Source organism: Anopheles funestus, chromosome 2RL (assembly GCF_943734845.2).
Source record: "Anopheles funestus chromosome 2RL, idAnoFuneDA-416_04, whole genome shotgun sequence".
In the NCBI taxonomy this organism is placed as follows: domain Eukaryota; kingdom Metazoa; phylum Arthropoda; class Insecta; order Diptera; family Culicidae; genus Anopheles; species Anopheles funestus.
Window position 1 is genome coordinate 77,259,614 of NC_064598.1, and position 12,810 is coordinate 77,272,423.

The 12,810-nt window shown below is 40.5% G+C and overlaps 1 protein-coding gene across 6 annotated transcripts in view; it reads left to right on the top strand.

The window, feature by feature from the left end:
* LOC125763899 (uncharacterized) overlaps positions 1 to 12,810 on the top strand; it is a 337,203-nt gene that overhangs the window by 300,778 nt on the left and 23,615 nt on the right. For 5 of the 6 annotated variants that reach the window (XM_049427582.1, XM_049427583.1, XM_049427581.1 and 2 more), the window contains one exon: positions 5,187 to 5,482. The exons of the other annotated variant lie outside the window; for it this stretch is intronic. In XM_049427582.1, the coding sequence (XP_049283539.1) occupies positions 5,188 to 5,482 (295 nt within the window). In that variant the 5' untranslated portion in view covers position 5,187. The remainder of the gene's footprint in view (positions 1 to 5,186; positions 5,483 to 12,810) is intronic. 6 annotated transcript variants of the gene reach the window in all.

The following is a 12,810-nucleotide window of genomic DNA, read 5'->3' on the forward strand; positions in this document are numbered from 1 at the left end:
AAATTAAAAAGAAAAGCTATCACGTCACCAGCCACTTGCCACCTTGCAGCTCCCTAATTGACCTTCTGGCTAGATGTTTCATTCTGCTCCGTCCGTTTGGTACGTTTTTCGTCCCATAATGATGGTTATTTCGGTTTGATTAAAATTTATTTAGCTCTACACCCCGAGGGGCGAGACCCGGCCGGGGGGGGGGGGGGGGGGGGGGGGGGGGGGCAAACTCGCATTCCACAGGGTGAGTTTTTGAATGATACCGAAAACATTGGATGGTGTTCGGAGATTTTGTTTTTCTTGGTGAATTGTTTGTGTGGGTCCGGGGGTTTTTTTTTAATTCAATTGAACACGCACATACTAGAAATAAATTGAACGTTCAACATAGCTTTTGCTTGTTCTCTCGCGACAAAACAGAAATAATCATTTACCTTAGGTTGTTTAGTGTTTTTTTTTTTAAGGACATGGCCACACGTGGAGATGCTGACCATGTTCAATTTCGACTCGATTGTACGAAAGTTTCTTGCCCCCCGACGGTTGAAATGGAAAGGACAAACAAACTTCGTCTAACAAATGGAACACACTTTCCGGCATGCGTACCGTTTATGGTTTGCTGATTGAGTTAAAGAGGTCGGAATGTCAAATCGGTATCGGTACGGTTTTTGGCATACAATTGAACGCCGGTCCCAGTTCATTCATTCGGTTCACATTTTGCAAAAAAAAAACATTTAACCGCATCGGGTCAAGGTTATGTTAATTGAAGGCTATTGCTTCATGCGATGTTGGAAATAGAGCAAAATTATTTCGATACTTTATTTACCGACCCAATTGATGCTATTTCGTTCGATTCGGTAAGGAATCTAGGCATTATCTTATCATGACATTTCAATATGTGCGATGAGATATTTCAACCCCCGGTCAACCGTTTTCAATCTATTTTTGATAAACATCTTCTGCATAGTTCTACCAATCATCTGCCAAAGTCAAAGTGACCGTGCAACGCAATACAATCGGCCACGGGGAGTGTCTGGCATCAACTGACAGAAACAATACCACAATCTGTAAACAAAAACCACGTATCAGTTGCTATTTTCAAACTGATCACGCCGTTGACAGCTGAGTCAGCTGCAGCATTCGCCCACGAAGAACACCGACACCATGATCGGTGTAAGCTTTTTGATGTAGATTAAAGCTTTCTCGCCGTACCGGGAAACACTCTGTTTACGCCAAACGGATTAAATTGGTGGGAAAGATTTTCCAGGAACTGATTAAAATCTGATGATTTGTTTAGAAAATAACATGTTTCTATCAACACTTCAGATGTTCCGGCAAAAAAGGTCAGACAGATGGTTATCGTGCGATTGGATTAATTATGTTTTTATTGTGCTTTTTTTGCAATACGCTCCCACTGTGACGTACGTAAGGCAGATTCACTGTTTGGACCATATTAGTACAAGTGTACAGATGAGAAAAAAAACCAAAACAAACTGCGTTTTTGGGATATCGAAAATCCTAAAAGCACATAAAGGACCATGAAAAGGACTCGCTATCAAACGTTACGTCCAGAGCACAGTAAGAAAACCCCAAAACGGGTCTGCCCTTCGCATTTGGAAGATTGTTTATTAATGCACAAAAGCGTCCTGGGACCCTTGTACTTTTCGGTCGTGACTGGAAATCGTAAAATTCTATTCACTGTTCGTGCCCACCTGTATGCGTACGTGTGCGTGAAATGGAAGGTTACGTCTAAAAATAAGGCTTTGAAGATGGTTACAACATCAACGCGCGCATGGTTATATCGTAAAACACAATAAAACCTTCCACTTCCGGCTAAGGTAGCGGTGGCGCCATATTTCTCTTTCTGTCTCTCTGTCTCTCTCCCTTTCGCGGAGGATCATTTAACAGTGTTTTCAACTCACCAAATGATTGCCAGGGAAAAGTGGAAAGCTATTACGTCTAAACGCCATATATCACAATTTTCTTTCGGATAGATTTATACACCTCTTTATAGCTTCTTTTTCCTGTGCCAGTTCTTTTCACTACAAATTGATAGTAATTTTTGTTAAAATTTAATAAACCTCTCATAAGCACGGGGCGTTGATTTTCTTCTTCTCTCATTTCGCATACCGCTTTTTTTTACAATTAACCTCCGAGCTTGAGTGTCCATATGTACGTGTCTACGACCCGATTTGCAATTCCAATCCGTTTACCTCTAATTACTGGCTTCCCTCGGGCTGCGATGGTGTTTAAGTTTAACTCAAGCGGCAAACGTTAACCCACTGCCATTCGGTGGAATGCTAGCAAAACCACAAATGACATTCATTAATCATGGCTAATTATCCCTGTTCGTTCGCGCTCGAATCGGCGATGGAATTCCCAAAGTTAGCCATGCGTAAAATGTGGCCTCAGTATTCCATAATTTATTTTATCTCTTTTTTTTTGGTGCTAAATAAAAATATTTCGTAGACCTGAGGAGATTATTTGTCTTGGTCATCCCATTAAAAAGCTTTCAAAAGCGCGTACTTCAGTACAGCGCGATATATTTAATGGGAAAAATATTTTACTGCACAAATAACATTCTCTGCAGGGTTAGTAGGCTTACTTTGAAGTACTAATTAGTTCCTAATGTAATGAGCTTTTTAACTTATTTTTGGTCTTCTGTTTAAGTATGAAGAAATCATGGAAATTGACACTAACGATGTCGAAATTATTTTTCTCTACTTAGTACAACAATTTAATGGTATCAGTCGACATAATGATTTTTCTTTTTGTTCCATTGATGCCATCTTCAAAGTATTCTAGAACAGAAATTTGTTGCCATCAAATTTGATGTGACAGTGCCATTTTCTTTCGCCCTTTTGTGCATCAAAGCACTATTTCTTACAACTAGCAGGACAACCTTCTTAGATGCCACGCTTCAAAGGCGGGTAAAAACATCAATCTAATCGCATTACGAACGCCAAAAACAAGACGATTTGATTCGGTTGGTTAATTAAGAGTGAACCGAGTGAACCTTTGGCATACAATCACACTAAAATCACCGACCGTAGGTGACAGCGCAGGCGAGAATATATTTTACTTCGCTTAATTAGAAAGCTCCTGCCGTGGGTCGTTTCTATTTATTTAGGCGCGTGGATTTCCTTGAATAGCCTTTCTGTTTACCTTTCACCCAACAAAATGCCCCTTTTTTATGGAGTTCTATTTCTTGCTCTTCCAGTTAACGGCTAAGCTATAAATACAGAGCGAAAGCATTTCACAACCGACATGACTGACCTGGCGTCTCCATCGAACACGTGGCTTTATATATTCCATTTTTTTTGCGATCGCACACCTTCAATTGAATTTTCTCCGTAGTACGTTTTGCTCACTCTTCTCTTTTTCTCCTTCCTTCCACTCATCCTCCTTCTCACGCCACTCCATAAATACCATTATCATGAACTATAGGGGCGTGTGAACCAACTGTCATTTTGCGTTTGACATGTACGGCACCACACACACATATTTTCTAGGCACGAAAACGACAACAGGCGAAAAAAAAACAAGATATAACACACTTTACTCACTCCGTTCTAATCTGCTGAATCTTGTTTAGCGGTTTTAGCTTTCCAGCACACAACGACGCGTCTAATCATTGTCAAAATCCACCCACTGCATTAGCACGTGCACATGGTACGGGTCGCATATATTCGACGATGGTTTCCATCCGAGATGAACAAACTTGTACGTTGGAGTTAGTCAACTCTTCACTACGGTGTGCAATAGAAAGTGGAAGGATAGCCCTTAATAAATTGTAACCCACCATCATGTTACGCAGACGATACGCAGAATACGACCCAAGCCAGCGTTCCCTAAATAGCCACGTTACGGCACGAAGAACATTGCGTCTTTGCAGCACTTACAGCGACCCAATGCGACAAGTGCTCGCGCTAAGGGGTAATGCCGACATGCCAATTAAAATTTCTACTTTGTACGTAGGTGGACGGGATGCTCAAGATACACAAGCGTCATGGTTATATGAGACACACTTCCGTAAAATATGAGTGAAGTGCGCGAGCTGTTAGTTTCCCGAAAGCGGCGGTGTAGGATGCTAATATGCTCATGTGATCGGTTTTAAAAGGTTTATAAATCATTCACATTCTAATTAGATGAACCTTTCTCCGGTGTAACCATAATCGTTCGTTTAGTGTTAAGATGGCCGCATAAAAAAAAACGAAAAAAGAAACACTTTTCATGCGTTGCTTGATGAACTTTTTTATAAGCCACTTTGAAAGTTAATGCTAATGCCTTACCCCCGGTGGTATCGATTGCATGGTTTTGTGCTTCGAAGTTTTTATTTCCGAGTGGCGCATACTACATTCCATCGTAATGTGGATCGATCGATATCGAACTGGAAAGCACTCGAAAAGAAACAGATAAAGCATCATCTCATTATCAAGAGGTTGAAGGCTTTTTTGTTGTTCTTGTGATTCCTTTCAAGTATGAGCAACCATGCCAGAAGGTGGAGTAATGTGTGCGTTTTATTGTGATAAAAGCGTTGTGGTCAAAAGGTAATGGTACGATGCTGAACATTAACGTTGAATTGCGTCGTAATGTTGCACAACATCTCCATTTCTACGTTGTCCTTTTGTAGGGATTGATCGAATAATATTGTGGCTTATTACACTTTTCACATCGGAAGTTGCATTGGTGATGATACTGAAATTGGTTTATGGTAGCTCCTCAACGATGTTTTTTGGAATAGTCAAAAATCATGAGTCGATTCTCAAACGATTCATGGATCTTTGAATAAAACTCTGAGGATGTATGTGTCTGTAAAGGTTTATAAATCTTCGATCTTCAAATGGGACATATGGCCTAAGTTGCCGGTCTCGATAAACTTTGAGGCTTTGGAGCGCAAGCCCAATACGATGGAGTAATACAGGAAGGCCCAGGAAGCTGAACTCCTCTATCGTACCACCCAAGCGCTTCTCAGAAAGAAGAAGAAGAGATCTCCAAATCCTTAAAGTCCTTAGTTTTTGATAATTCAGGAATTTGTTAAGAACCACCAGAGATACCTGATAAATTTACTTCATAAAAGGAGATCCAAGGTCTATCATACGCATTGAAGATTCTTATAGATTATTACTAGTTACTCTTCTATGAAGGTTCCTTGTTTTAATAAAGTTTCTAATAAATATTTTTCAATGTTATTCTCTTTCCAGAATGCTGTCAGTAGACGAAACGACCAGAGTAACCAGTGTTAATACATTACAAACGATTTACTGTGGAAAGCTACCTTCAAAAACACGACAAATGAAAGCTCTCTTAAAGCATCTTAAAATATTCCCACCAAAGATGAAGCTGGCAGTGCATCATCCGGGAGTACGTTTTCAAACATTCATCCTGCTGCTGCTGTACGCCAGCACGATCGGGATCGTTTCCTGTCAGCTACAGCGGAACAGTAAAATCAAATCATTCGAACAGTACGAGTTCGAATGTTTCCCGGCATCGGCAAAAGGTAAATGTGTGAATGATTGTCACAAATGTCCAAATAAATTAACCCCGTTGGTTTTATTCTTCCTTGATTAATTGCCTTCCCGGTCGTAGAACAGCATGAAAAAATAACCACCTCGATCGTAGCCCGTTTTCGAACTGTGCCGGAATTAATTCCAGCTCCTTCATAATTGTTTTTTTACTCCAGAGCTGGTAGGTGTTTCTGACTCTGGCATTCCTCAAGACGGAAAAAGGGTAATTTATTACATTTTGTTTTGGTGAAATATTATACGGCCAGAAAGGGAAAGGTAGCTCGAAGCATATATTTATGCACAAAAGCAAAATGTCGTTGACATCGTTTGCATAATTCATTTGCTTACCAAAAATCACCTGTTTCTTTTCCCGACACCACCATCCACCGCTAGGGGTTGGATATCCACGCTCTTGGCTCTCAAACCGCCACAATTAACGATGAATGATTTTATAAATGAGAATCGGCTTCACCGTGTGCGGTGTATCGAGCGAGTGTCGATCAAACGATGATAGCGCGGTACAATGTTTGATGTAATTTTTGTTTTCTTTCCATTTTTGCTGTTTCGGTGTGGAGTGGGTTGTTAGCTGAAGAGTCTATTTTTGAAAATAGGTCTCCCCCTGCTGGTTGCTACCTGTGCGCAGGGGTTTGTGTTACCCCTTGTTCGTTCGCAATCGATTGGAATTCCCATTTGTATGCTTATAAATTTGGGGTTTACCACACATTCGTTCACCGAAATTGAAACCATTTTGGGAGGGTTGATATTTTTTTTCTTGAAAAACTAAATGATAATAATCAGCTGAAGATGTTGCTTTGTGGAGAGCAAAGCGACGAAAAGAAGCAGGTGTGAAATGGTGGTTCCAATTTGGTCACATATTGAAGAGGAAAATTAAATTTTTACAACTGCGATCGACTGCGATAGGGTGCCTGTTTAGGAAATTTTATCGCAGCATTCAACATGCCGGTCAATAAAATTATTAAAAAATAGACATCTAGAAAGGTTCAACATTTTTGTGGCTAATTAGCGAATTTCGAATACCCCAGTGGTGTGGGTTTCACGTAGAACTCCATTCGACACATTTTTGCTGGAACCTTTTGGAAGGGATGTTTGCATAACGATCGATTTGATTTTGATGTATTGGTTGAATACTTCGATCGAAAGTTTATATCCCTGTAGGCTTTTCGATCAAACTTCTTCCTCCGTTAGTTGCCAACGGTTTCTAAAAATTTCATCAACAACGTACATGTTGGACAACCATCGGGAAATTCCCACAAAAGCGAAACAAAAAAGACGTAAAAATGTTACCCCCCAAAAAAAACGCAATAAGTGGTTTGGAATGTTGGCTTCCCGCTTAAAAAGTAGGCCGAAGAGGATAAAGATTAAATTTTTCGCCACTTCAGCTGTGCGTAACAGTCACATGGAGGGAAACTGCGTAGCTACAAGCGGGTCGATCGATATTTTTTACTTTTCCTTTTCGTACTTTTTTATGGGTTTATTTGAATGATTCGGCCGCTAAGCGGCTTCCCTGTCTGTCCTTTTTTCAAACTGTTTGTAGGGGGGTGTTTTTTTCTTTTTTTATGATATTTTAACTACATGTAGAGGAGCTCCAAATTCCGAAAGACGTACAAGTTTCAACCTCAATAAGTAAACGGAAAGCAATAAATTTTAAAATGGATTCCTACCCCCGCGAAACGCTGACGGGATGAAAACTTTTAACGCGCTAAAAATATTGAGAAACGCCCCATCAATCCGTCAATAATTATGCGCTAGGGTGAATCGAGATAGAATTTCTATGTTTATGATACAGTGGTGTGCATCACTTTTCTGCGAAAAGCTGCCTCCAGTCGAAGGGATGAAATGTTTGATGAATGTTTAGCAAATATTTTGACGTATAAAGAAGTGAAGCCGCGTGATAACGCAATTTCTATTGCGAAATAAACAATATGTTTGATGTACATTCCTGCTGTTGGAACGATTGCACGTATTTTCCCCCATCATCTTATCATCGTGCTCGTTGACATTGTATTTCTCATTGTACCATCAGCCAAGGACACACAGCATGATAGGATTCCTGGAAAATTCATCATCATTCGTACGCAAGATGTGTCAATAATAGAAATGTGGCGCACTATCAGCGATGGCGTGGGGAACATGAAATGATCACAATTTCCCCGAAGAGGAAAAACAAAAAAAACATTCCCAACTATTTCCTGAATGTTTGCGAGCTCTTTATCTTAACAATAGTGTGCAAACGATAGACATTGGTTGCGGACGTTTGACCGCACGTGGAAGCTGTACTTGGTGTATTGTCTCCTTACTGCTTTGCCCAGATGCACTTCATTGCAGTTCCGGAAATAGTTTGCATTGGCGTCATTGGGACGTGCAAGCAGAATAATATTCACACCATATACCCCTACGCGCGTATGGTTTTCATCTCCATTTTGCAAATGATATCCGGTACGCCGGCAATCTGGCTTGTTTACGCTTTCGAGCCGGAACTTGGATTGTGGAATCGATTGTGTTGGCGTGACCTTTGGGACTGCACTAAACACGGATACGGTACCGGATAGTGGGTAGATGCTCGATAATGGAAATGAAAACAACAGCAGTATGTGAATTAGATGAGCCGAAGCTCCCCACTGATAACAGGAAGTTACGACTGTTTAATGTGTTTCTATTACTAATTATTGTTTCTTGTCTTTTTTATGTGTACAAATCATCAATAAATAATAAACGACCTATCGTTACTTCAATTACGATACTTTCATGGCTGACTGTCACCATCCACGGAAGGACCTTTTTTCCCCCGGCACGGAAACCGAACGACACGATACGAATGGCGATTGTGTGTCGTCTCCGGGGTTCGTGACTTTTATTGCACGGTCCACCTTGGAAATGATGATTTATGAATGGGACAATTTAACGGTGTCCCATTTCTCATGCACCGCACGGTGACAATCCACCACCGGGCATGACGAACATCGAAACGACGTGACCACACGTGGTGCGGTGTTGTTCCAAAAACCTAATGGTTTTTCCTGTGCGAAAGTCACGCGCTATCGAACTGTCCTCGTTCCTTTTCCTGGGCTGTATTACTTTATTTACTTTACGTTTGGATGGTAGCGAAGGATAGGAAAGTTACCCGCTGGAAGCTGTGTGTCATTGTGGGTGACACTTTTTTATTTATTAATTTTCACCACTCCCTAAAAACAGACCTTTTTGTGATGCAGCACAATTCTTCGTTTAACATTAACATAAACATCCGACGTGCGACTGTTCAAATTGCAGGGTTTTGTAGGTGGGAATGATAACACCTTTCGTAATAGAATGGTTAAAATTAAAATTTAAATATTATTTTATATTAAAGCTTTAAATATATTCAAAATCATTTTGTGTCAATTAGAGACTATCGTACGGATCCGTGAAGTTATTATAGAGAGTAGTGATGGGAATGTGGGGATCGAATCATTGCAATCTATTTCAGACCGAGATCAGATCGGATCTGATCAAACGAAGTTCCCTTCGTTCCCTTCGTTCCCTTCGTTTGATCTATCTTGTTTGATAGGCGATCCGGGATCATTGCGGATCACATCACCGTACAAAGGTAATCCCAGATCATTTGATCCCTTATTATTGAATCGGAATCAGATTTTTTAGCCATGGATCAGATCTATCTCCAAAGTCGCATCACTATTATAGAGATATCATAATCAATACAGACGGATCATCACAAGGAAGAATATCATTGCCTGCCACTTAGTGAGTTTTCAACTTGATAGTTGGGTTGTTTGACAGATGTCAAATTGATAATGAGAAAGAAGTGAGGAATTCAAGCTTAGTGTTTTCGATATTTGACGTATGATAACACGTAAAAATAAAATATTTAATAGGCACAATTTTATCAGCTCTACAGCACAGAATTTGCGTCCTTTTTTGAAGCCTAATACATGAAGGAAATCTTCACGTAAGTAGATACTGATTATACACACGGGGTCTATAAGTTTAAAATACGAATATGTTTTTGACTGATTCCATCAAAATCTATATCTATTCCGTGCGATTAAAATCCTAATCAAATGGTAATTTAGATTGGTTTCTATTTCCAACATTAAATTGAGGTTGGAAAATTGGAGTTCTGCGCGTTGAAAAATGAGATATGGGCGAGGTAAAAAGGATTACTTTCGATACATAGCATACACTCAAAATAGCTTCAGGACATTCACTCAAAGTTAAGCCTTCATGAAACTTCATATAAGGCAAAGTTAACCCACGTGAAGGAGACTATTAAATTTCAAAATACCAAATTAATAACGTCAAACCATACACCTTCATGACATTGTATACCAGTATTTATTGTTGACTCTCTGGGAACTAAACCCTTATTATTGTTAAATTACTGGAGTTACTGTACCACCATGTGAGGGGCGTAATCTTCAATAATTAGCTAAACCGTAAAGTATTGCGTTACTATTTAAAAGAAAGAAACTAAAATAAAGGCAACAAGTGTATTTTTCAACCCAAATTGAAATGACTCATCAACTTCCAACAACAGACATTGTATTCAGAAGTACCTGTGCAACGGTGCATCGGTTAGACGTGCATGACTTTTTATCGGCCACAAACATTTTCACCACCTTCGGACAAGTCAGTTCACCCGTCCGCGGTAATTGTGTTTGACATGATGTAGCCAATAAACATGCGTATCTGGCTGATTATGTGGTGAGACGTTTCGTGATTATTTTTTTGTCCGTTCCCCTGTTTGCTCAGCAGCTACCGTGAAGAAGCGTTGTTCCTGAGCGCAGCAATGCCTAACGGTCATCAATCAACAATTACAGGCCCGATGGTTCGGGTGCCATGTTTTGGAGGGCAGAGTGGCAGGCTGACAGATGACACGAGAATTTTGACGCTTGACGACTTGACTTTCGGCGCCACGGAACACGCTTTCGGGTGCCACTGTACCGGCGTCACGATGAAATCGGTGTGAAAAATGACTATTTTATGAGCTGCTATCATTCCATCCGTTTTGGGCCGCCGGTGTGAAACGATCCGGAGACCGTCACACCATGAAGGCCCGGGAAGGAGATATGTTGCCGGTTGCCTTGCGTACAGTCCGTAGTAGCCAGTTCCAGCTGAATTGAGTGCAAAATTTAACTGCCTGGACTGACGCTTTTCTCTTTCCACACACGCAACGATAATTTTTCTTCCACACCGATACGCGCGTCCCAGCTAATATGTTTTGACAGCTTCATCGTCTAATTTGTTCGCAGTGTTTTATACACTTTCCATTTACTTTCCAACTAGTTTCGGCCATCAACTCCACTTAGAAAAATGACGCCCGTAACCTTACGGTCGGTGTTCGGGCACCACCGGCGTAGAGGTGGCTGAGATGAATCGTGATTTTAATTCAATTTTACGATTGGCTGGAAGAATCGGTTGCTTGCGATTCCATTCGCCGGAAACAAAAAACAACCCTCACCCAATCGTGTGTTGGATGGGAAAATGTTTGTTTGGAAATAAAAATTAAATAAAACAAAGTGCCGATTTGTGGGCCCAACCCCGTTCCGATTGGTGATATTTCCCGCAATTCATCATTCGGACATTTACGAGGTAAATAAATTTCACAACAAAACGCGCCAACACTTGCTCAGCCCAGGTACAATCAGGCACGCCGATCGGAGACGCAAAGATTGTTTTTATTTTCTCCAACACACGCAATTGGCGTTGAGATGATGTACGGTGGAGGAGCGGTGATTTGTAAAACGACACCAAGACCTATTCCGAACGATGGCGCTGTCAGTTTTCCGGTTGAACTTTGCGTTCTGGAGGTTTTGTTTGATTTGTTTAATTTTTGAATGGTCGGGAATAGAACGCCGAGTGCTTTATCTTTATCTCGAAAGAACGTTTGCTGAACGGTAGTACTTTATCGTTTGGTGTTTTAAAGTTGTTTCGCTCAAACGTTTAAAATGTGGCTGGTTGCGGGAAGCGTCGTTTCAGCATAATGAAGCACTGATTGCGAATGTGATGATTTATCTAATCGAGCTCTACGGTTGTGATTCGTTGGGAAGCGTTTTAATACTTTAGATGTTTCAGGCCGATTGCTGTTAATCTAATTAGAATTGATTGATAATTAGCTCTCCTCTGATTGGTAGGAAATGGTGGAGCGTGCTTGTGAAGCACGCTAGAAAACCTGTGTAAAGGTGTTCAATTACAGGGGTTTTCACAGGATATCTTCCAAACAAGGCGCAAGTATTTTTTAGAGGTTTTTATGTTAAATTAAGTCAGATTATTTTTCAGCAAAATGTTTGAATGTTTGAGTAACACTGTTTCAGGTAACTTACATTACTTTTAAAAAAAAATTACCTTCAGCCTTATTTTATTAAATGTTCCACAGAAATACTCACAAGCGAATTTCCGCACCTATATCTTTATTTTAGATATTTTAGACTAGGTTTTACGTGCAGACAGAATATTATCATTTTTCATCAAAAACTCTCCAAATGATACTTTTCACCGCTGGAGTCATCAGTTGCGGGCCGCATTTTAATATCACTAAATAACCATCCGGCACCCTTGTCATCTTCCATTCGTGCGGCTGTAGCGCGATCTTCGACGTAAATGAACCAGCTAATCTAGAACGTTTAATATAATGCGATCCTTGCGAGCACGGAATGCTAATATTGCATACTTAAAAATGGCTGTTTTCTTTTATCGAAACCCTGAGGAGTGGATCGATTGTGTATGCGACCGTTGTTCATTATTTTGGGTATAAAACTGGGAGGAGGTTAAATAAAACTGCTTTTAGTAAGAAACAAGAAAACCCCATGGAAAATTGATAACACAGACAGTAAACAAAAAAAAACCCTCCCAAACAACCTACACCCAAAAAAGTTTAATCTTGATGGTAGTATCACTCCGGCATTACGTGTCGGACGTTTTTTTTGTTCGTTTGACTTTCTAAAGCAACATACCGGTTTTCCGGACGGAAAATATGAAATGTGTCAGCACCGATAAAAAAAGAAGCTTTATCAAGCTTACTTGGGCCCATCATGGAGTATATCTTCAAACGATGACAAAATGTACCCTTTCGTGTCCTGTCTATCTCGACGTTGCTCCTTTCCGGTTGGGAGGGGTTGTTTGAATGTGATATGCATACATTTGTGTGAGTGCGTATAACATCGCCCCAAAAACCACCCAAAAATCCTTCCCACTGCCTTTACCAAAGTAAGAGGCCTTTCATTTTCACCATATTCGGATACCACGGGAAGGATTCTGACCCGAGGCCGAGGATGTGGTTGGATTTGAAGCAACTTTTGCATCCTTA